At 42.2% G+C, this 25,370-nt stretch overlaps 1 protein-coding gene across 8 annotated transcripts in view; it reads right to left on the reverse strand.

Moving 5' to 3' along the window:
* Positions 1-982: 982 nt before the first annotated feature.
* The window catches only part of GRM7 (glutamate metabotropic receptor 7), a 297,928-nt gene continuing 273,540 nt past the window's right edge, over positions 983-25,370 (reverse strand). For 3 of the 8 annotated variants that reach the window (XM_061455687.1, XM_061455686.1, XM_061455681.1), the window contains one exon: positions 983-2,141. In XM_061455687.1, coding sequence (XP_061311671.1) covers positions 1,767-2,141 — 375 coding nt within the window. In that variant the 3' untranslated portion in view covers positions 983-1,766. Of the gene's footprint in view, positions 2,142-19,270; positions 21,157-25,370 lie in introns of those variants that run through there. The other 5 variants (XM_061455689.1, XM_061455682.1, XM_061455685.1 and 2 more) reach the window with 3 other exon arrangements.

The raw sequence follows: 25,370 nt of genomic DNA on the forward strand, positions 1-25,370 counted from the left end.
ATTCTTTTCCCCATTCACAAAAATAAAAATGCAGTCTTTGAGCAAGAATTGCTGATTAATGGTAACACTTATTTAGCCCAGTGCTGGCTCTATCCTTGTTTATGGGCAGTACAGAGGAAAAGGATAATGCAGCAGAGCCTCTGCCGTCATTATTTGTTAGGCTGATAATTAGTTTCTTGCTAACAAAGACTGTACTTGGATAGAATTTCATCTTTTGTCTGCTGTAATTCATTATTCCATCTATGAATATTAAAACAGCAGTGAGAAGGCCTTGCAAACACCTATCCAGCCCCCATGCTTGCAGGCATAAAGTCAATCAAGGTCTGACATGGAGGTCTTCATCACTATGCACTGTGGCCCATGCTGCAGCTGTCAAATTTTCTTTTGATGTTGATTAACTTCATCAGTATAATTGATCGAGTTGTCTCAAGAAAATGGGAGGCTAAATACTTTCCAAAGTAATCGTCACATTGCACCCAAAACGCTGTTACTATGCCGAAGGCAGCAGGCAGGTGCTGCGCTGCAATTGGAATAGTTTTCTCTTACCTCTTGCCTAAACTTTTCCCTCCCCCCCCAGCTCACTCAGCAGTTGCCTGGCAGATTGATTTTGATTAGTTGCTCATTTAATTGCGTTCTGGTGTGCATCCTTCAAAGTCTTAAGAAGACTCAACAGTTTGAAGTCAGCTTTGGAGACCATAAGACACAAACAGGAGGGCTTTCTCTGTGTGACTGCAACTTGGCTTTTGGGGCTGTTACAGAGCCCACTGCTTATAAAGACACTTTTATTTTTTCTCCTGCAATTACCTGTCAGCTCCCTCAACACCTCTTCCAGAGCCGCTCTTTGTGCACAAAACCTCAAGCTCCTCTGCATCAGGTTTTTGGATGTTCACATCCAGCAATATCACAACATAAACTTCAGTCACAAGGGGGGAGGGGAAGGGAACAACTGAAAAAAAATATGTATTTATTGGAGTAAATAAAAAAAAGTTAACCAAAATCCTTTATTGATACATTCTTGGATAATATCACAGGATCGAGAGAATGGAAAGGAAGGGAAGAGTTTGCGGCAAAGATTGGTTTCACTAAATTGGCACATAAGCAGCAAGATTAACGAAATTACTTATTACAAACAGTATAAAACATACATGCTTTTTAAAGTCCTTATCACACTGGTCAGTCATGGTGGGGCATCAACAAAGAAAAACCTCAAGACATGTAAAAGCCATAGTCTTTCCTCCAAATATCATAAGAATTATTGAAATTATTGCAAACCAGTCATATACCTTAAATAAAATAACAGAACACAAATACAAATATCAAACATAAATTATTAACATGTACCATAAAATACATTACTGGCATGCATTCCAAATATCAAGACCTCTACTAGAACTCAGCAACCATCCTTTCCGCTTCCTCTGCAGCCCGTCAGAGTTGTGAAGGGGGGGGGACGACTAACTTCGCCAGCACAGTTTTTGGTCTTTAAATTTTTTGTTTGTTTAGTTAAAAAAAATAACGTATATGGATTGCAGTGATACAGTAGTAATCATACAAGTCATGTACACAGGTCTTTTAAATCCATAGTTGCCGGTTGGTTTTAGATGTGCTAAGTCTGAGAGAACAGGGCCTCAATGTAACTGTGCATTCAAAAAACAAACAGTGAACTCGAAACAACATGGATGGCAATATGCAAAAATCCTCACAAACTGTACAGAAAGTTCAAAAACTTGCAGTCTGGAAGTACATAGAAAGACAGAATTAGCCCCTTAAAGTCCTTGTAGCTGAATGCAGCCCTCCCCGGGGAGCTGGTCCTCCCGTGCCACAGCTGAGCGCGCGAGCGCGGCGGCTCCCATGGCCGGAGCAGGGCCAAGGCCACAGCCGACGGCAGCACCAGCCAGCGACGTACGAAGCCGAGAGCGATGAAGAGTTTCAGGGAGCAGCCGCTGGGAGCACGGGGCTCCTCTCACGCCTTCCCGCAGCATCGCCATGGCCTCGCCCCTGCCGAGGCGGACGCCCCGCGCTCGGGAGGAGGTCTGCGCCAGCGGTGGATGAAATTCCTCACCCGTCCTCTGCCCCACGTGGCAGATCGGGCTAGATGACCAGGTTGTTATAACTGACGTACTTCTTTTTTGCAGCAGGGCCTGGAAGTAAACCGGAGAACAGTCAGAAACCCTGCCAAGCCCAGACCCATGTGGAAAGGGCTGGCCGCTGGTCCAAGGGCTGCAGCGCAGGCAGGGATACAACGCTGGCTCCCGCATCCCCATAAGCGCCTTCCCCTTGGGTAGCATATGCCTGCAGATCCAACTCTAGGCAGCTGGCTGTTTGTTAGATCTCCCAAAATGGTGTCTCTGTCTTCAGTTATTACTATCTGTCGTGGTTTAAACCCAGCCAGGCAGATTGTTCACTCACTCCCCCCCTTCTTGCCCTCCCCCTACTCCCGGAGGGATGGGGAGGAGAATCAAACAGAATGCAACTCCCACGGGTTGAGATAAGAACAGTTTAGTAACTAAGGTATAACACAAATCACTACCGCTACCACCAATAATAACAATGATAAAGGAAATAACAAGGGAAGAGAATACAACACCTCAGCACCCGCCGACTGATAACTCACCCCCTCCAGCCCAGCCAAGCACTGACCCATACCTCGTCCAACCCCCGCAGTCCTAGCTCTTCCAGATAACTCTCAGTTACGCCCTGGGCATGACGTGCTGTGGTATGGAATACCTCTTTGGTCAGTTTGGGTCAGGTGTCCTGTCTCTGCTTCCTCCCGGCTTCCCCTCCTCCCTGGCAGAGCATGAGGCTCACAAAGTCCTTGGCCAGACCAAAACGTTTGAGCGTTATCAGCTCTGTTCCCAGGCCGAAAGTCAAAAACACACTGCTGCACCAGCTACTAAGAAGGGGAAAAAATGACTGCTACTGTTGAACCCAGGACACTAACGACAAAATTACTGCCTATTGATTTTGTTCTACTCCTGCGGTCTGTATGACTTCACTGCTGAGGAGCCCTAACTAGAGTCCATTAATATTTCTTTTTTTAAGAAGCACTGACATTCCCTCCGACTTCTTGTATCTCCTAAAGTTGGCTTTTCTCATTGATGAAGTGATTCTTATGCAAGTCTTATGATTTCTGAGAATTTTCCAATATGGGGATGAAGGTACTAGCTTTCCTAATTATGACTTTCAAGTTAAACCAAACAGAAATAAGTAAAACCAGCCAATAACAACTTTGTTAGTGATGCTACATACCTCTAACAGTAAAAATTGTAAATATTTGCAGCTGAATACATAGCAAAATATTCTGCAATACTTGGGCAACACTGACTTTGGGATTTATTAGGATAGATTAGGGATATATCAGCTGATAACATGTTCTCCATCAGGCATATTAACAAAAACATTGCCATTTATATGCAAATTCTGTAACTAGGATGTAACTACTACATGTACAGGGCTTATGAGATTTTCTATTGAACCATGTTCCAATGAATACAGAAAAAGCCTTTCCCCACTTCTTATTCACATTTCTAAAAATTAAAAAAGAGAAGTGAGTGTATGAAGTATGTATGTTCTTGCAGTAAAGATTAAAATCCCACATTCTAACCGAATTATCACCAGATCAGTTTAAGCTAATGGATATTCTCAAAAGGTTAAATTTGTCAGGCATTGCTGTTATTGTCAACTATTCTTATTCAGCACCTGCGGTTTTTCTAAGTAACTTGTATTCAACAAAATACATTAAAGTGAATCATAAGCAACCATGCACAGAAAAACTGAATATGTATAAACAAACCTGATCCTCAGTGCTTCCCTCAGTGAAGCACACATTTTGGAGGACAAATAACAGAAAAGGGATAAGGATTATTCTCTGGGATTGCTGAAAACATCTATTTTTTTTTTTCACCTCTACCAGTGCCCTGCCCAGGGCAGAAGAGTTCTGCCAGCCCTCCAGAGCACCCCTTGCCTCAGAGACATAATGCACCTCCCTCTGCTATCCACAGCCAGTGCATATTGGCGTGTCCAACAGCCAGAAAGCATTATTAATCACAGACCATGATTAATTTTTCAGGTGGCCTGCTTTTCAGAAATACTTGCTTAAATAAGGACAGGCTCACCACCAACAATTCAAAACATTTTGAGAGCATAATACATGAGAGTGCACTCAAATGTAAATATTCTTCATGGCGTTCACTGTCTTTTTACTGACAAAGAAACAATTTCACTCCTAGGTATTTTCAAGACTGTCATTTAAGACACAGTTTTGATACTCCAGCTTTTTGCAGTATAATTCTGAAGCCCTAGTTCATCTGTTTGACCATTTTCCATACAAGGGTCAGAACTATCTGTTCAATCAAGGACTGGTCATACAAAATGCTGATCATCTTCATTTCCCATTAACTTCTCTTGGACACGAAGGTTTTCAACACATGGCAGGATAAAACTCATACTTCAAGGCTAGGCTGAAAATATTCAATAAACTGTGGTATGCTATTAAATGCTGAAGAGAGATAAAATGCAGCTGAAAAGAAATATCATCATGAAACAGGTTACAAAGTAATGACATATATTATTTTGTGATATACTTCAGCTTTATCCATTAAGTTGTCCAATTTCGAATAGCAGCAGAACTCCTGTGACAAAGAGATGTTTTGATACTCTCCACTGCTGGTTCCTATAATGTCAACCCCTCTAATGCTTTCAGGGGGTTTACTCTAGCTTTCATCAAACCTGATAATTTTGCTTGATGAGTTTTCTCACAAATTCAACCACAGCAGCTCATTTCTCATTTTCAATATGACAACGAACCACCATTGCCAAGTGAATTCAGGCGAGAAATACTGTTGATAGCATGTACTTCTTTAATCTCTCTGTGACAAGATGGGCTCCATGCATCTGAGCCTTAAGATGGTAAAGTTATCTTTGGCACTGCTCTGCTTCACAAGAATAATGTAGTTTCCAAAAGCATCATCCATAATTTAGATAAAATGGTCAATAAAAGCTTTGTGGTTACTTTAGGAGCAGAAAGACAATCTTCCTTGGGTTTAAAGGCCAAAGGAGATCATGTTTCTGGGTATGTAGCTGGTGCATACTGCAACTCTCTTCCTGCACTAACTCCAGGAACCTGGAGCCCACCTGATGTATAACTTCAAAGGTCTCCAGTCTTGATTTGAAGACTTCATGGGAGGAACAGTCTACCTCAATAATGAATCTGCTCAGTCTTGGCTCATCATTATCATTGGCAATAAGCATCAGGTATGGTTTCGATTTCCCTCAAAGAAATTAATTTACATGAAAATGGGGAATGTTAATGAAACATCCTCATTACCAGAATTCACCATGCTTTAATCCACAATACATGAGCATTCCTTGTTCTTTAAATGCAAAATAGATACAGATCTCACACACTGTTGCTGTTAGTGTTAATGGATGACGGCTTTCCAACAGTGAAAACAGATTGTCCTCTTACAAATAACATATACATGTTAATTAATATACATATAATTATGTCAACCTCAGCTGGCTGGTGACTTAGATGCATCAGAGGCGAGCCAACAGCTGTCACATGCAGAATCTGAAATGCTGGACTACTCCTTATACACAGAGGTACCCAGACCAGCTGCATCTCTCTTTCCTGAGGTCCATGCAAAGGAACAAGCAACAACCATGGGATCCATGTGGACTGCTAGCTATTTTAAAGTACAAAACGCCATATAGAAAGGAAAGACCCTAGATATTGACTGCCTGCATATCTGCAAATATATGTGCTCTTAAGGCATCTGCATCATGTAACTTGTTTGAAAAAAAGGGTTCCTTTCTCTTTGAAAAGAGGCTACATATTGCTGCTAGTGACAAGTGACCTTTTCTGCAAATTGGTGGTGAATGTTAACAGGAGAAGAAACTAGCAGAAGGCATACCTGAAGAATACAATCTCATATATACAGACAGGACTACTGTACTGGAAACAATCTCCAGATTCAGGCCAGGTACAGGTAACCACATCACATGCACTCATCAAGCAGAGCCCAGCACAGGATTCTTCAGTTCCCATTACAGTTTTGCCTTAACTTGGCCTGAAAAGTGTTCTGTCCACATTATGGTGGAACCTGGTCTGGCTGTCACACTTCAAAAAGGTTAGGCAGATTGGCTGCAGGGACACACAGAGTGATGAAGTGTCATATGGCATTCCTGCTAACACACAGGACTGGGTGAATGGAAGGTGCAACTATCTCATCTACCCTGTGCTGCTGGCATTGCTGTTAGTCTTCTGGTTTTATTAGCATTACACTAACTCTCAAATTGAAAGTAATCAATACCTAGGAAAAAACAAGAGGCAAGAGCAATGCCTCCCCAGACGAGCTGAGGCAGGAGAGCATCTGATTTCCTGGCAGATGGAAGCATAAAGAGGCACCTTGGTCATCACAAACCCCAGACACTTCATAGCATGGCATTAATTCTGAGGATGTGACTGTGTACAAGATAGATACTGACAACCACATGAGCTATGAGTTATTCTCTTAGTAGGAGCTGTGCCTTTTCCCATTCTCCACAAATGGATCCCACCTTCTTCCCTTACAAACATCCATTTCAAGACACCCACATACAGCCTACATCAGCACAACCCAGATGAAGACAACCTGTATATCTGCATGTGGAAAATAAACAGTGTTTTGTTAAAGCACAGCAATTAATTAAAGGCCTTTCCTTTGCAACATGCCAAAAGGCTGTGGGGGACGGTGATGGTCTATACCCATCCCCTTCCAGAAATGACAGGATTTGAAATAACTGCATCTCTGTACCAACAACAACATATTAAAAACAAATACACAGAAGCAAAAATCCTCTTTGGATATATAAGTTTCATCACTTGACTGGTTTTCATTATCTTGAGCATGGGCTGCAAAGAAAAAAGCTCCCACAGCATCCAAAAGCAAGGCAGATCTGTCAATACTTGCTCAGAGTGAGATTTAATCACTTTCACTTCAATTTTATGCACATTTGTAACCTCTTCCATGCCTAAGGAGAAAAGATTTACAGTGCAAAAAAATGAATTTTATTACAGCCCCCAGACATCTCACGCTATCAAATGTATGAAACATGCTCTTAGTATTTCCAGCATTGGGTGAGAACTGACATCATGATGGCTACGAGTCTGGAACTTCAGCTCTGATTTTCTTTGCAGTCACTGTGGCAGATTATGCTTACCCTCCTCTTTCCCATTTTCATAATTCTTGCTTAGAAAACTGTATCATACATGCCAGGAAAAGCGGAGGCCAATTATTAAATCCTGCTTCAGTCCAGCTAAGAGGGAAATGGATGTGCATGGTTCTTCCCTATCTGTGCCTGAAAGCCAGAGCTATCCACATGCTCTGTTGCCTTTAAATTGGGGAATATATATGAGAAAGAGAGGAAAGCAACAACCCTAAATGACTCTGCATGCTTGCCCAAAACCCAACAAATGGAATGAAGCTTGGGGAAAATAATTTTATGTTTAGTATCTAAATAGAAATTTTTGTATCGCATTTTCACCTCTGTCGTGTTGTGCTCCCTACCATAGTGTGTTGGCAATTTATGTGGTATATAAGTGTCTACAATTGTACAAACTGCATTTTGTTTTATTGCATGTGTTTGTGGGTAGTTGTCTCTGAGCCACAGCCTGAACTGCGTGACTTTCCTGCAGATCAGCACACAGAACCTCGTGTTTTAATAATAGAATACGAACATATTCAATTACAACTATAACATTAGTAAAAAGTATGTTCCTCCATAATTGCTTTACAGCCTTCTCTTCTCATAAATTATATCATCTTTAGCTGTCACATTTCCTTGTCACTCTCAGTAAAGCAGCAACAATTAGCAGCTCAGTGCTGAGGACAACCATAAATAGCAGTGGTGTTCCAGTCGCTGAGAGGTTCATCAGCAGATCACAAATGACAGCAGGGAGAGAGAAGCTGCTAGAGAGATTGTTTCTGTTTCCTGATTACTAATTTATCTAGTACATAAGTAGCCTGACGGCAACGTGGTGACATATTCAGTGCATGGTTCTAGTGCTCCAGCCCCCGACAGGGCACACACCATCCACCCGCACACCCAGGCTCCTGTTTGACTTCCCAGCGAGAGAGCACCATCCTACTCAGGTGGTAAGTGCTGTAGTAATCGTTTCTATCTATTTGTGAAGCCTTATCAAAACTGAATCAACAAAAATACAGCACTGAGTGCAATTTAACCTCCAAAGCGAACAATATTCATGTTGAAGCACTGACTGAGGAAAGAACAACTAGAATAACCTTCTCTGACCATCCCTACATCACTTCTGGTGCACATGGCCTTCTAGATTCCTCAGGTGGGATAACTGGATTTACTGTCACGAGCAATTACTGAAGGACCCATTTGAAGGATAGCCATAACAGGCTAGAAGGAAGACTGAAAAGACATGTTACACTAAATGCTATAATGAGAAGCAAGGGCTGCTTGCAAAGAATAGACACACTTCGGAAATTAATAGAAAACAATTATGATACAGAATTATATAGATTTATGCAGTCATCACTCATACTCCTTTTGCTGCTCTTGTGACACACTGTGTATTATGGCACATATTACTAATATGCTGCTTGTAATTGCCATGAAATGCTAGAAATTCAAAACCAGAATGAAAGTGGGAGGTGTAAGTTATATTTTAAGTTGTCTTTTCCTTACCTTATTTTTTATATACATTTTAAGTTCCTTGATAAGATTTCATCCCTCTGGGTTACTCTTGTAAATTGCTTTTCTTTCTTATTTTTGTCCAGGATTGAGAGTGATGTCACCATAGAATCCTGACATGCATAAGGCAACAACTGTATTTCCAAATGAACACAAGACTATAGCAAGAATCTTTCTGATGAGGGGTTATCCAGGAGAAACTCATGAACTGGAAAGCCCAACCTGCTTCTATAAAAAGATAACTTCTCTCTAATTCAGTTGGGTATTGTACATTTTTAAGGCTACTGATTTCATATCCCCCCTTTTGCAATTGCCTCACTCCTCCCACCCCGCTCTACCCCATCAGTGGTTTTGGCTAATCAGTATTTAGGGAGCGTGGGTTTGGATTTTGGAGAAGGATGTTCTGCATGTTACAACACCAGCAAAAACACATGGAGTGAGAGGGGGAGGCCTGAGGCTGGTTAATTCTCTAGAAAAGCCAGAATCTGTGAACAGTGTAATTAATTCATTAAACACCATCAAGGAGCACTACGGGGGAAGGAGGGGCAGTGGGGTGGGGAGGTAACAGAGTTAGGATGGTACAGCATGGCCATGGAAATGCCTCTCCGGCAGAAAACAAACCCCAGTTTCCATTTCAGTTTCACCAGCTCCAAAACCGAATGTGATTTTTAAGTGTGACGATTGGTACATTTCATGTGAATTGGTATCCAAGGCACAAGACCCTACATTGTCACTGCAAATAAGATCAAATTAAGCAGCCCCAGACATGGAACATTAAGCTGAGAAGGAACTAAAACGGCATAAAAAGAGAACGGGGCTGTGTCGCTTAGCAACCACCACCTTTTCGGGTGGATTATGCGAGTCCAGGCACATTTGCACTGCTGACAGTTGTTGCTTGTAACGTAAAGGAGCTTTTCTGTATCTCTGTGTGACAAGTTCAGTTAGGTGTTGCGGTGGTGAGAACCACGAGACCGTGTCAGGCGAGCATCAGCCTGAGCGTGATGAGCATCCCAGTTCTGGCAGGGAAGACCTGCTCTGGCGCAGAACTGCTCCAGAGCTTGGTTTGCAAGAGGTCTGAGGCTGCTTCACTGAGATTTCTGATTCATTCTCCTGGTGCAGCTCACACGATTAGGTTATCACCCTCCAGAGAGAGGGACACAAGACACAAGGAAAGCTGAATGCTGTGGAAGGATTAAGTCATCCTCTTCATCCATCACTGGTACTTTCTCCAAAAGGTTTAGTTAACACCAGACCAAAACCTTTACACACACAGCACTGGTTCTTCAAAACCTCAGTCTGGGCTTTCAGGGTCATTCCTGAAGGAACCAAATAAGGTTTGTGTATTTCTCTTTTCATCTGTGGGAAGAGGAGTTCAATTTAAAAGGTTATCAGCTCTTCACAGAGACTATGTTTTCTTAATTTACTTTGCTAATGAATAGACATTTTCCCAGATGGAAGTGCCACCACTGTCTGCAGGGCTTCCAAGGGCTTCCCAGCCTGCTGCAGTACCACCAGTTCCCTGCATTCCCCCACCGTCTTCCCATCACAGATACCTGATAGGAGCCCTCTGCAAGACGGAGATGTTACCACCTGCAGTTAGGGCCAGCTTGACCAGTTCTGCAGAGGCACTATTGTGTAAGGAAAGTTACACAATCCACTATAGGATTTTGGCCTTCAGTTCAATGACAGAAACAGACGGAATTTAATTATGGCCTGCTTGTCTAAATTGTAGCTTTGATCCAACCTCCTTGGGTAGAGCAGCCCCATGTCTGCTGCGTGTCTGTCCTTTCCTTAACGTGTCCCTGTACAGATGACAGCACAGAGATGGCACATCGTGCTCTGCAACAAAAACTTCTCTTGGGGAGGAAAGGGGCATTCACTGTTTCATGCAGAAAAAAAAAATCTGTTGCAAGAATTAAGAATAATCTTCCATGCTGCATCTTGGCTGGAGTACAAGCAAGCCAGACCTCACTTCCAGCAGCATCCCCCACCACAGCCTCTTCTTTCCTCCTGCTGATGGCTGGCTTTATCTGCAGTCCTTCCGGGGAGATAACTTTAAAATCTACTTACGTGCTAAACTGATGTTTGCCTTTGCAGCTTCGACAGCAATGGACTCCAGCCCTGGGGAGAGGATGATGTTTTCCTCTCTCTTAGCTTTTGGCAGTACCTGAAGGAGCTCCTACTCTTTGGGGTTTTGCCTTTTTTAAGAACTTAAGATAATTTTTTTGGTGCTAATCTCTCCTTGGGTTTGATTAATTTAACCTGAAGTGCTGTGGGTTGCCAGGTGGTTACCTCCAAAATAATAAAACGCATCGGGTATTAGTAATAGCTGTAAAAACCTTCCAACCTTCCAAAGGTAATTTGAATATTTCCTTCAGCGGTTCCTTGAAAGATGAATTTGCTGTCAAAGAATTTCCAGTGCCATTACAATACTTGTTTTGTCTTTGCTGAGATACATTAGATTGGCTGAAATAGTCGAAGGACAACACTGAAAGATGCTCAAAAACCAGAGCCTGACGAGTTGGCCCCCTGTCCTGGGTTCAGCAGTAGCAGTCATTTTTCTCCTTCTTGGTAGCTGGTGCAGTGCAGTGTTTTGACTTTCGGCCTGGGAACAGAGCTGATAACAATGATGTTTTGGTTTGGCCAAGGACTTTGTGAGCCTCATGCTCTGCCAGGGAGGAGGGGAAGCCAGGAGGAAGCAGAGACAGGACACCTGACCCAAACTAACCAAAGAGGTATTCCATACCACAGCACGTCATGCCCAGGATGTAATGGGGAATTACCCAGAAGGACAGAAGGACTGGGAGACTGCAGGGTTGGAGGAGGTATGGGTCAGTGCTTGGTCGGGCTGGGGGGGGGGGGGGGGGGGTGAGTTACTGGTCGGCTGGTGGTGAGGTGATGTATTCTCTTCCCTTGTTATTTCCTTTATCATTATTATCATTGGTGGTAGCAGTAGTGATCTGTGTTATACCTTAGTTACTAAACTGTTCTTATCTCAACCCGTGGGAGTTGCATTCTTTTTGATTCTCTTCTCCATCCCTCCGGGAGAAGGAGGAGGGCAAGAAGGGGGAGGGGGGAGGGAAGTGAGTGAACGAGTTGTCTGGTTTGGTTTAAACCATGACACCCCCTCAGGCCTGTTGGCAGCAGGCAGCATGTGTCAATGATGGGTCCTGCAGAATGAGTTATCTGGGAGATTCCTGGTAGCAGGGCCAAAGAAGAACATCTGCATAGTCAGGAAGAGGAAAGTCTTGCAGATACATATATATATGAAGCAAACAGCTCACAAAAAAATCACAGAGTAAGGTTTTTGAAGCCAAACACTTTAAACTAATTAAGGACAGCTGAGAGGTGAATATGAATAAGAACAGAGTCCTGCAGATTTTGACTGGAAAAAAAACCAAACAACAAAGTTCACTGCATATATCTAGAACAAATCATTTGCTCAGCTTTAAAAATTATAAATATATATTCAGATATTCATATATTCAGGTATCTTCTTCACAGTTTTCACAATATCACTGTCATTCTCTGCTTCTGCGCATTTAGAAACTTTGCAACAAAATGCAATTACATTTGCGGAACCTGGTTTGCTGCAGAGGCTGTCCTGATCTGTGCAATGCCAAGACAAAACAAGCTCCTTGTCCCCCTGTGACCTGTTGTCACTGTGCATACAGGCAGGAAACGTGTTGCCAGGGTTGACTGCGGCAGCTCTGTCTCAGCCTGCAATAACTGTTCAGCAGACTCTTCGGGCTCAGACTGGGTCAATAATGTGACACTCTGGTCAACACCTTGATCCAGAGAAACTGCTGTACCAGCTATTTGCCAAAGAAACATTCCTGTGTTTTCCAGAGAAACATCCTTCAAGAGGCTTGTTTCTGTATGCCACCAATCACAGGCTGTGCCTGCCCTGTGAGCTACACTAAACCTTCTGCAAGTCCACACCAAGCACTGCTACCACCACAAGCGTCAGAGGGCTCATGTGACTGTGACTATATGCTGAGATAGATGGAGAACATGCAGAATGATCTTGCCTTTTCTGGGAAAGCAAAAGCAGCTTGGTGGCAGTGGGTTTTTAGAGTAACCCTCAGCTGTAATTCACCTGCTGGCTGCTAGGAACACCTACATGTATGGGCTTTAATAGTGCAGAGTTATCTGATGGACTGGGAATCAGTGAAGAAAATCTCAAAGCTGGCTAAAATCATCAACAAGTCAAGCTGGGCCATGAGGACAAACTTCCCTAGCGTAGACCCATAATGTGGTGCTTAAGGTTAGAAGTCTAACGGAGCCATCACAGAACTGTCAAGTGCTGCAAAAGGAAAACAAAACATCCTCCCCCATGTGTGCACACTGATTTAGGAAGACAAGGCCAGATTCTCTGTTAGCTCAACTCTACTGACGTGAGCACAGTGGCTGGAACATCCAACCACTCTGTCTAGTTACACCACCAAATGCCACTCAGATGCCTCTGCTTCCAATCTGCAAAACACTGATAATGTTTATAAGCTCCTACCTCAGAGGGAGATCATAAGGTGAACACCAGTGCCTGGAAATCTTGAATAAATGATTAATGCCAAGAGAGCATGATCAGGAAAATAGCCTAAGCAATCTCTCACTTCAGTGCTGCTTTGTATACACTTGATAACCTGGATTCACCTTGTTCACCTCTGCTGCATTCAGAATACAATTAATAACAAAAGGCTTACTTTAAATTATTAGAATAATTATGTTTATGCATATGCATGCACATGTATTGTTCAGAGCAGGGCTGGGCAAATGCTGCAGGTATATTTCTATCTGAAGAGCATTCACACATCAGTCACTTTACACCACTTCCACTTCCAAATTCCTCATATTCTAACCAGGGCTACATTTTTACCTTTAGGGCTTTCTTATTATTATACCTTTTAGAATTGGATATTTACCCTGCCTATCATGAAGCCCCTAAGCAAACTCAGACTGCATAGCTAGTCAAGTGAATGATATAACCACACGTGAAATGAGTCTTGAATCCAGGGGACTGGCAAAGTATTGTACAGAGCAGTGCTAGGGCCATAACTAACAATTACAGATATCCAGTATAATGGACTCTTTTAACGAGGATTGCTTTGAAGTTCCCAGAAGGATTTAATGGGAAGCAAGAGTATGACCTTGAAAATTCCCCAGGAGATACTGGGATTTAAAGTAGGATTTTCTTTAAACAAAAGTCCATTTTGGCTTATCAGGTTTTCAAGTAATAGCTGCTATCAGAAGTGTATGTTTTTAATTCATCAGGGTTATTACAATGCACTTTTTGCCAGAACAGAGAATGTATCCAATAGGAAGAACAATAAAAACAGTTCTTGGGTGAGATAATAGCTTAATGATAGAAATCAGTTCAGGTCAAAGTGTCAATGACATGACATCCTTATAGCCTGAGACAGCTTTTTAGGGTTTGAGTACATAAACCGTTTGCTTTGTCAGTCTGCAAATGTATTAGATTGAGAACAATCTGCTGTTGAACAGTCTTAATAGGGCTGAAGAAACTCTATGCTGAGATAATATAGGGAAAGCAACTGTGTGAGACAGACGCTTGCACTACAGTACAAAGCTAGAAAATTCTGACTTCATTTTAAGTGGAATGATACCCATTAATTTCAGTGAAGCAGGCTTTTCCACAATGAATCCCAGAAAGGATGGGAAGCTCATCATACTGATCACCCTAGACTGCACAAAACAACGTAAAGATTCTTCTGCAAAGTCAGTATGCACCTTGCACATGGCACTTACCTCTTCAGAAAAGGAAAAGAAAGAATTGCTTATTTGAAACTCGGGTGTGTTTTCATGTAGTGCACTAGATAAATAATGAGCGTTTTAGCTCATGCACTGACTTCAAAGACATACTTCTCTAGCACAAGGGAGAAGAAATACAGCCATAGGTGGTTGGAAGTTTTGCCTAATGGCAGAGGGTAACCATTACACTTCTCTAGCATTGCTCTGTGGGCAGCAAATTTAAGCTATCTTTGTAAAGACAAGGAGAAACCCTGTAGAATGTAGCACAAAACACACACTTTCTGTTTGTAACACTGTGTAATGGTGAGCTCCCAGTTAAGCTCTGGCTCTACAGACAGGCATGGTACTGCACTTTATGGCTGAAATCCCACTCCCACTCATGTAGAGGGCAAAGCACCTGCTGATTTCAGCAGAGCCAGTACTGATTGTCATAAAAACTTACTATGAGGTATACTATAAAATAACATGGAAAGTTATAGGTTTCTTATGATGCTTCTACAGTGCTTTTCTGCTTGGACACAGGGAGCACGTAAGTGTTTTCTGTGGTCTTTAAGCACTGTGCCATCAGGAAATGTGTGCCCCACAGCCCTTCTCCCCCACCAACAGCCCACCATAGCTGGAATCTTGGGGCCAGATTGATTCCTGGGGGAAACGCGCCACTGAGAAGCACCACTACAGTACAATGGCCTCTGATGGGAGACATGCTTGTGGTAAGGGCAAAACTGAGTGTCAGAGGAAATTCACTCCTCTGAAAAACATCATAAAGGTATGCACCTGTATTCATTCTTTACAAGCTCTAAAAATAGGCTGCAAGTGGGATATATGATACATGTTACCCCTTCGCAACAGCCAGCTATGGCATTCATCATGTATGGGTATTTACAAATGAAAGTGATAGCTCTCTGTAAACAAACAAAAAGTGTGTCATTTATTTCTCTGCCTCTGAACTCCGTACACTGATAACTGTCAGCATCAATAAACCCCTTTTGTTAAGATGGAAAGAAGACCTGAACTACCTGCAGTGACAGACACTGCTTTCAGCCTCTTCCGGATGGGGTTAAGAGATAATCTTTGTCAGCCACACCTTTGACTACTTTGCAAGGTATTATTAGGGTGCCTTCAGAGATAAATTCAGAGGTTGTTGTTAATATTAGATTTCCCATCAAAGCCATTAAAATAAAATGTGACTTTGAGTCAAAGAACAGAGCCAGACCCACACTGTTTATGGCCTGAAAAAAACATCATGTTTTTGCTGGAAAGATAACTCTAAGACTGAGATTTTGAGTCAAGTAATAAGATTGCAATAGGAACGGATTAGTTTTACCCCTCTAAATAATAGCTAAAATGAACAAAGCATTGTACCAACGAAGAATATCAATCTTGAGCATGTTTGGCCACATCTTTCTCCTATCTACTACTTGTCTGCTTTGCAGATAAGAATTTCTGGGTCAGGTGAAGTTTGAAACTATCTGCAATGCTGAGATCAAAGAATGTGTGGAAAGTATTAATGCTTCAATGCTTGCAGCCCAGAAAGCCAACCGTATCCTGGGCTGCATCAAAAGGAGTGTGACCAGGAGGTCGAAGGAGGTGATCCTGCCCCTCTACTCTGTTCTCGTGAGACCTCACCTCGAGTATTGTGTGCAGTTCTGGTGTCCTCAACATAAAAGGGACATGGAACTGTTGGAACAAACCAGAGAAGGGCCACGAGGATGATCAGGGGACTGGAGCACCTCCCGTATGAAGACAGGCTGAGAAAGTTGGGGCTGTTCAGCCTGGAGAAGAGAAGGCTGAGTGGAGACCTCATAACAGCCTTCCAGTATATGAAGGGGCCCTATAGGGATGCTGGGGAGGGACTCTTCATTAGGGACTGTAGTGACAGGGCAAGGACTAACGGGTTAAAACTTAACCAGGGGAAGTTTAGATTGGATATAAGGAGGAAATTTTTTCCTGTTAGGGTGGTGAGGCACTGGAATGGGTTGCCCAGGGAGGTTGTGAATGCTCCATCCCTGGCAGTGTTCAAGACTAGGTTGGACGAAGCCTTGGGTGAGATGGTTTAGTGTGAGGTGTCCCTGCCCATGGCATGGGAGTTGGAACTAGATGATCTTAAGGTCCTTTCCAACCCTAACTATTCTATGATTCTATGATTCAAACAAATTAAAGATTTCAGAGGGTCTTAAAGAAGACCTGGCACAAAGAGCAGCCACGCAGGATGCACATAGTGGTGGCATAAAGTTAGGGGGCTAGGTGGGAAGCAGAAATCCTGCACTGAACAGAGGAGGCATTGAGGAGCTCACAGAGGGAGCAAATTCCCAGCAGAGCCGCTGCATGAACCATCACATCAACTAAATCCACAGCACTTCCCTGCAGGCGGGAGCGCACAGCAGCCCCATCACAGAGCTGGAAACGTGGACAGGATCTTAGGAAATGTGCTTCAAAGTCCTTATGAGGTTACGGCAGGGAAGAAACAAAACCAATTCATATTAATTGGAGCCAATAGTACAGAACACATACTAATTTAAACTACATTTAGAATGTTTCCGTTTGAATGCTGTTGGAAAGATAACAAATAGTAGCCAATTATTTTCACCTGCTTAAAACAAAGTAATTAATAGTGCTTTGGTTATGTTACCTGGGAAGCCAGGCTCTGCTGAGAGCTGAGTGATCGCCTGAAACATCCCAGAGTACTCCTGGAGTCAGAGCTACAAGGACAATTCCTCTGTACCCCCTGACTTTGCTCCTGAACTGGTTCCTAAACATCCCCCAAGGTCTCATGCTGCTGCTCCTTCCACCTCTTCCCAGGCTCTTCCCTGCCCCTCAGCACAGTGGGAGCATGGCTGCTGCCCTCCAGTGCCCAGCATAGAGGGAGCCATGCTTTCCTGCCGGGTCCTGCATATCTCCCCATCCCTTGTGCTGGCACCTGTAAGGTATTGTTTCCTTCTCTCCAGCCACTGGGCAACAAAACAGGAAAAAACACCCAGCCCATTTCTGATATCACCTAAAGTTTAGGGACTTCCTCAGATGGTCTCTATCCTAGCTTTAACCCTGGCACTTCCTTGTACAAATACCTGGGTTTTAACCCAGCAGACATACAAGTAAATGTAGCATTATAAAGTAATCACACAAGTAATGATTTTCTTTCTTACACCCACTTTCAGCAAATACAACTCTGCATGTCTAGGTAGTTTATCCATTCAAAGAACTGAAAATGTTTTTCTAATTAATCATTCTACTTTAAAAAAAAACAAAAAAACCCAAGAAAATTCTGTGCAGTTGCCAAACAACAAGAACATGGGATTGAACAACCACTTTTTTAGTTTCTTTTCCCTCCAACTGTATTCAGTTATGGGTTTCAGAGTGAGTTAGATTAACAAGTTAGGTATTTTCTGTTTAGTCATTTAATGAATTACAAACAATTCCATTACCTACTCTCTTTATTTTAAGGTTTTTTTTTTCCTACAAACTAGTGCATTAACGTCCAAACAGCCTGCTGAATGCAGTGGCTGTATCTCTATGTGGTGCCTGGGCTAAAACTAATCAGGCTGTTCAGCTAAACAACCCAGGCTCTCACAGAGTCAGAACCAGATCTGTATTTCTCACAATTTGGACATAAAAACTGTTTTCCAATAGAAAACTGAAACCAAGATGACACCTGGAGAGAAAACTTGCAGAATTTGGATTTTGTCTAAGCCAGTCTCCAAACCTATAAACTCTCCATTCACCATCAATCACATTTATGGGCAAACCACAACTCTGCTCCTGCTGCGCGTGACAAGGAGGCAAGGAGGAGAAAAACATCATCTTGCCAAAGGACTTAATCTGAAGCTATCATCAGATATGAATGACAAGCTTACACTGATTACAACCTCCCTGTGTTAGAGAAACAGGTCATAGTTTTATTTTAAGTAACAGTAAGTGTCATTTTTATTGCTCCATTTTTTCTTGCCAGGAAATATAAAGAAACAGAAAAGACTGAACAAACACTTCAACATCCCATGGATAGCTGGTTCTTATTGGTACACCCTCTTCTCTAAAGAGATGAATTTCCCTTGACAAACACTGGGTACAGCACAGCGTGGCTTTGCTTGCAAGGCCTGGAATCTGCTACCTTTGCCTCCAGGGAAGGATTTGTAGAGCTCCAGCCCTGTGATGCTACTGGCAAGATTAACACCATATAAATGGGAATGAATGCTGTGCAGGGACTTTTGGCTATGGGCAATTTCTGGCAAGACCCACCACTGGGAGGGTGACACTGTTGTACTGCCCCAAAGGAGAACCACCTTGCACAAGGAAGTCCAGGGGTGACTGCCCAAGGGTCATCAGAGAGCAGTAAATGCACTCTTTCTGCATTAGCCTCTACTGTACATATGAAAAACCACTTTAAACTGTATTCCCCAAATGCTTTATAATTTACCATAGCAGCTTAAACCAGAAGCATAATACCACATCAAACCACAGATCCCTTGACATTAAGAAGATGCGCAGACTTGTGATCCTTCCACAGGGAACACGTGTGTATGTGTTTGTGATCTATATGGATATTTGGGGTATGTTTGCCCTGGAAAGCAAACAAGGACACATGCATGTGCACAGCAGTCACAGCCTTCATCCCCCTCACGTGGGAAGTCTGAAATCAGTATGGAGCAAACCCAACACTGTACCACTGTCAAGGGGTGGGTCCTCACCTGAAGGCAGCTCCCTTCCTTTTCTTCTCCTTGGCCTGCTCAAACTAATTGGCAAAGAGCTGCAAGTGGCAAAAATCTTAACAGAAAAATCAAGAATGTTCATGAAGAGAAAGGAGCTAAATTAATTGGAAAATTTATTCAAAGTATATAACTCTTTAACACAGTGTCTAACAAAATTACACACTGAGCTGCATGGTTAAACAGAACAATTCTGCTGCAATCGAATTTACCTTTTTTTTCTGCAGAAAGTCTTGATTTCAAATATCCTGGAAATGTTTAACAGCTGATATTAATAAGAGTACAGATTTAATATAAGGCTCTTTATTCCACAGACATGATAAGCATCATGACAAGTGGTGTAACTATGGCAACTGTGGTGTTTTTTTCTCTTTCTTTTTCCTCTGAAGAGCAAGAACAGGCATTTCACTAGAGGCAGTGCCAGATTCTCCTTTGAGGTAAGACTTAGTGCTCTGAGTTACAGAGGAGTAACTTAGCCAAGCATAGGTCCTGGGACTGGAAAGCCTTTCTTTCCTATTATGTGTGCCCATTGTTTCATGGGCATTTACAAGTATTTAGCCATGAACCTAATTCTCTCCCTTTTCGCATTATGGTTAGAAAATAAGAGCATTCCTTTTTCCTTGCTGTTACAGTTCAAAACCAACAATCTCATCCCAAAGTCAAAATACTTTTAATGAAGAAAAGGATGCTCTCCTCATTAATGTACTGCCATATGTCACGGAAAGAGGTGCCCACATTTCCTTTCCTGAAGCCAATTAAGCCACCCCACACCCTCCGTGAAGTTTTCCAGGTATGAAAGTGGTGCCTATTTGCAATAAGAGAAAAACACTGAGAAAGGCCTATTTCTTATGAGCCCTTTATTTGCTGCTGTTTGCTGTCCCCAAAAAACAAACCAACCCAGGCCCCTGCTGCATAAATGCATTCTGCTTGCTGCCTGTGTCAACATAAAATAATATCTATCGCATTTTACGGTATTATTTTATGTCAGTGACAAATGAACGCTCAGCCGTGCCTCACACTCGTTTTACTCACATGCTCCTCCAGTTCATCAGCACTGTCATTTCTGAGTGCCACACTGAGATTTTCAATAGTTTTTTTTCCACAAGGTGACAAAATATATCACGGCTTGGGTAAAATCACCAAAGATACACAACCGCACACAGGAACGGGCTGTGTGACATTACAAGACCTGTGCCTGTGTACTGCAGATGCAAAAAAACCTTGACCAGCAGCATGACAGCTATCAGATAAATGTGCCTGTCACCAGTGGGCAGCTGCTGGGCTATGCTTGGTTGTGTGACAGCCATCATTTCTTTTATAGTCCTGTTGACTGTAGCACAATGATTTTCTACCATCAAGGTTTATTCCTATTCTTATCTATACAATCTTTGAACAGTTTTCTTCATGATTGTAATCATGCGCAGAGTGCATGAATTCATGTCTTTGAGAACTTCATTTACCTGTAATATTGCTTATTTTCAGCTTTCCTGGTCTCTTTATTCCATTATTACTATGATTAGCCTTTTGAACTTGCTTACCAAATCTTTAGTAGGTCTGTGAACAAATGCTCTTTCAGCCAACCCATTGCCACTGGTCCTACCTGCTGCTGAAAATACTTTGCACCTGCTTGCCTGGAGCTGTTCCACTAAAGACTCAACTCTGATGATTTCAAATCATTAATCTCAGAAAAATACACAAAAGAAAAAAAAAAGAAGAAAAACATAAAAGATTTTTTGTTTTGAGAAAAAAAAAAGCAGCAAAGCCACTAGGTCTGACACAGAACTGACATCCCAATAGCCAAATCCAAGAGGAAGTTGCTCCACTTGCTCTCAGCAAGCCATGGACCCTCTTTCTGCAGAGAAAAAAAGAAAGAGTGTTTTCCCATCAGATCTGCTGGTGTGATCTTTTTGTTGACTGAACTTCACTGCCGTGTATGTTCAATCCTGTTACTTCAGGGAGAGCTATGAATAGACCTCCTTTATACCTGAGGGAGGAAAAAAATTAAGTCACTCATTTAATACAGGTTTCACACCTAACCTTATAATCTACATAGATTTCATCACAAATGTAAGCTACTCACTCTAAAGCAGATGTTAGATGTCTCCCTGCAGTATGTGACAGCTGTGATGGTGCTGATGGCTGCAAAACCATTGCATGGGGACTGAAGCAGAACTTCTTCATAAATGTTTTAATTCAGTACAGAATTTTTTAAAGGAGTATATACCTTGCTTTGATGAACAGGAACATAAAATGTATATCTCAGGCATGTGCTGCTGGCTGCTGCTGGGGAGGATGATGTGTGCAAGCAAGGACATCCCTCACCGCTACCACTGAGCTGAAAGGAATTGTATTACACCAGCAAATGGCTACTGAGCATCAAATTTAAGCACGAGCATGGCACTTCACAGTGCATTCAAAATATTTTCTTTTCCAGGATACTGCATCTCAAGCATGCACTGAAGGCCTTTCTCTTCTGTTCTGTCTGCATACCAAGCCCTAGTATTTAATCACACCCCACTCCATGGAGGCCATGCAGCGAGATGAGGAGTGCTCAGCCTTATATCAGTGTGTTCTCTTGGAAAAAGGCCTGCAGCATCAGCTGGTGATGGCCCCTTGTCTAACTGTTAATAAGAATACTAGTTTAACAAATTCAATTAGCTGACCATAATAACCACAGGCAAACTAAAATGGATGCAAAACATTCTCTAACAGTCAAAAATCACAAATTGCAAACAAGATCAAGAAAATCTGCAAAGATTCTAAATTGTAAAACCTCAAATCCAGCTTCCATACTACCTCAGAGGCCAAAACACAGTACAAAGTATAGCATATACTTTGTCTCTGCACATGGCAGGTGGTTGGAACTAAATGATCTTAAGTTCCTTTCCAACCCTAACTATTCTATGATTCTATGTGACTTCAGTCTTCGATTTAAAGGCTGTTGGTTGTTCTCAGTCTCTTTTCTAGCTACTTCCAGTCAAACTATCCACGCTTCTACCCTCAGTGGCCAGACAACATTGTGCATCTGAGTCCTTTCTTGGGTTTGGAGGATTCCTGATTATATTGAATCAGGTTTGCACCAGCGGTTATGAGTCACGGCTGCTCTTGTTAGAATTATAGTAGCAGTAACAATTAAAAGATTACACATCCTGAAAGCTGCAAGATGCAACTGCAATGCTTCCTACTGCTTGCACAGGGGAGAAAAGAAATATAACTCCAAATATTGCAATGTCCTAGTCTGGTGATGCCAATGATATCAGTGAAATTAAGCTGAGAATGTCAAGTCTGATTTCATAATCTTACAACTCTTTATCTGAGTCACTTCCCTAATGCAGATGAGGATGTGAGTGCATGTAAGAGACTACAGCAAGCTACCGTGTGAGAACAGCAAGAAGTGAGTCCTGTCAAGGTGACATTTACCCGGCTCAGCAGAAAGAGAGTCATTATAAATATATGGAAGAAAAGAGAGCCAAAAGTCCGCGTCTTTTCCCTGATATTACAATTCATGAATTTGAGAAATTCTCCCCGAGAGGGTGTAAGGACTGATAAATTAGTCAAAGGGACAACTCAGTGCTACTAAGAGTTTATTAGCAAAAAAGCCAGAGAGGGACTGGACCATGAGGTATAACAATATATGCTCACTTCTCTTCTAAATTTCATAGGAAAAAAGATCACCTAAAAAGACAAACAATGGAACAAAGGAGGAATACCAATATACTAATTAATACTAATTTGTGTCTCAAAGACATATATCTACCTACCTTTTAATATTCAAAGCACTTTAGTCATTAATAATGTCTTTTAGCTAACACTGTTCAAACATCAAACTATAAGGTGGCCATTTAAGAGAATAAAAAATTTCAGCTTTTGAAAAAAGAAACAGTCTGTCTAACACTTTCCTGCATATTTACGAGCTTTGTATCATGTAAGTCAGGGAAGGTGTGAGACAGTCTACAAAATAATTAATATGGGAGCATGCAATTATGTGAACTTATTAAAGTGCATCATCAGAAGTAGGTACTTTGAGATGTAAAAAAGGAAAGTAACCCAATCCCCAAATGTTCAAACAGGAGGAGCCATACTGCACCCAGAGGCTGCAAACTCCCCAGGGTCCCATGGCAACATCTGGCCTCTTATTGGCACAACTAAGAGTTTTTCCAACAAAATTTCCTGGCCATATAATAATATTAAAATAAATATTTTAATATGTATTTATAATAAATAAATTCTCCTGAGTAGCTGGAGGCGGCTATGCTTAACAAAGTCAAAAGAACAAAGACCTGGCTTCCTCAACCTACCTTTAGGTCTCATTCAAGCATCAGTTGCTAAAGACTCATTTCTGAGAGGTTTTAAATGAAACTTTCAAACAACACATACTGCTCTCAGCCATAAAAAGTGTTGTTATGGCTTAAAAAATATAGATCCATCGTGATGAATACCTTTCACAGTTTGAAATGTCATGAAAAGAGTTTAACCCTGAATTGCCAAGAACGATAAACGCAACCCTCCCTGTACCACTCAAGATGGTTAGGGAGAGAATAATTTCTGGCACAAGTTTGACTGCCGGGCAACAGGATGTTGTCACAGGTACTTAAACCTGAAAGAAAACATGAATTCAAATGGATATTGAGACCTTGAGAAACTGGCAAACATTAAGATGTAAATTGAATATGCAAATGCAAATGGAAGGAAGAGGAGGAATTACATTCTCAGAACAAAAGTCCATCCTTGAAAGAGGATAGATTGAAAATAACTGAAAGAGGATAGGTTTAGATTGGATAAAAGGAAGAAATTCTCTTCCTCATTCCTGTGAGGGTGCTGAGGCACTGGCACAGGTTGTCCAGAGAAGCTGTGGCTGCCCCATCTCTGGCAGTGTTCAAGGCCAGGTTGGACAGGACTTGAAGCAACCTGATCTAGTGGGATGTGCCCCTGCCCATGGCAGCGGGCTGGAATTGGATGAGCGTTAAGGTCCCTTCCAACCAAACCATGCTGTGATTCTATGACATTCCCTTTTTCAGAGGAGAAACGTGGAGAAAGTGGCTGCCATGGACCCATGCTGGTAGATGCAGGGATGGGGTGCTGATCTGCTGCCCTGCACGGAGGACTCTGCTCTGCTCTGATGGTCAAAAACAGGTCTGAGGACAGCATGGGAATAGGAACGCACAAAAACCAATGAATGTGTCAACAACATCAAATAGCACATTCAATTTTCACTCGTCATAGCATACTCTTCATAGCATACCAAACTCTTTTCTTTCCAGCATATTGGTCTGCACATCTTCATCTCTTTAGAGGCTGTATCTGCATAAATCTTTTAAAAAGTAAATAAGACAACATCAAACCAGCAAAACTGTATCCATGGAAAACAGGCCTTATTACAGATACCCCGTGGTGTGTACAAAATTAAAGGTTGTTCAGCTGTTCAATCTCATCAAATGTAGCTGGGCTATGGTGTGGAAAACGTGCTAATGAATAAGTAATTTCTAGAATAAATACTTACATGCCAGTTTCCAGCTTAAAATTGCAAATATACTGAAGTGCAAGGAGCCTAACGGCACATAGAAGGAATCTGTGTGCATCTCTCCGTCAGTGTCTGCACATTAGAGATGTGACCCCAACAGGGAGTGACCACTAAGGAGAAAGGCTGTGTGGTGACAAAGGATTGAAATCAGATGAGAGAAGGGATTAATCCCCTCCCCTCCTTGAACTGTAGAAAATGGAAAATAAGAAATGCACCTATGGTTCATAGTGCAGTACAACAGAAAATCATGTTTTATCCGCTTTATCAAACTATATTATGCAAGGTTACATAAAAATGAGTTAATGCTCCTGAGGGGGAGCAATTACAATACAGTCTACTGCAAACACATTTTTTTCTGAAGCTTTAATAAGTAAGTACTCCACAATCAGTTTTGAGCAGCATTTCTGCAGGTCTCCTACCACAAGCACAGCAAGTCATGCCCTGGTCCTCCCCTTCAGACCGCAGGGTGGGGAACCGCAGGCAGCAACATGTGGGACTGGCAGGAGACAAGAGCCAGCGTATGCTGCAAGGAAAGACACCAGATGCAATGCTGCAGTCACTGCACTGCAACAAAATACATGTTCCCTCGAATTCCCATATACTGCCTAGGCACACAGTAATAGGGCAGTTTGGGTTGGAAGGAATCTTTAAAGGTCATCTAGGCAACCCCATGCCAT

The sequence above is a fragment of the Pezoporus flaviventris genome, unplaced genomic scaffold (genome assembly GCF_033815535.1).
Source record: "Pezoporus flaviventris isolate CSIRO_AGI_PZ_B2104156 unplaced genomic scaffold, CSIRO_AGI_Pfla_v1 ptg000021l, whole genome shotgun sequence".
In the NCBI taxonomy this organism is placed as follows: domain Eukaryota; kingdom Metazoa; phylum Chordata; class Aves; order Psittaciformes; family Psittacidae; genus Pezoporus; species Pezoporus flaviventris.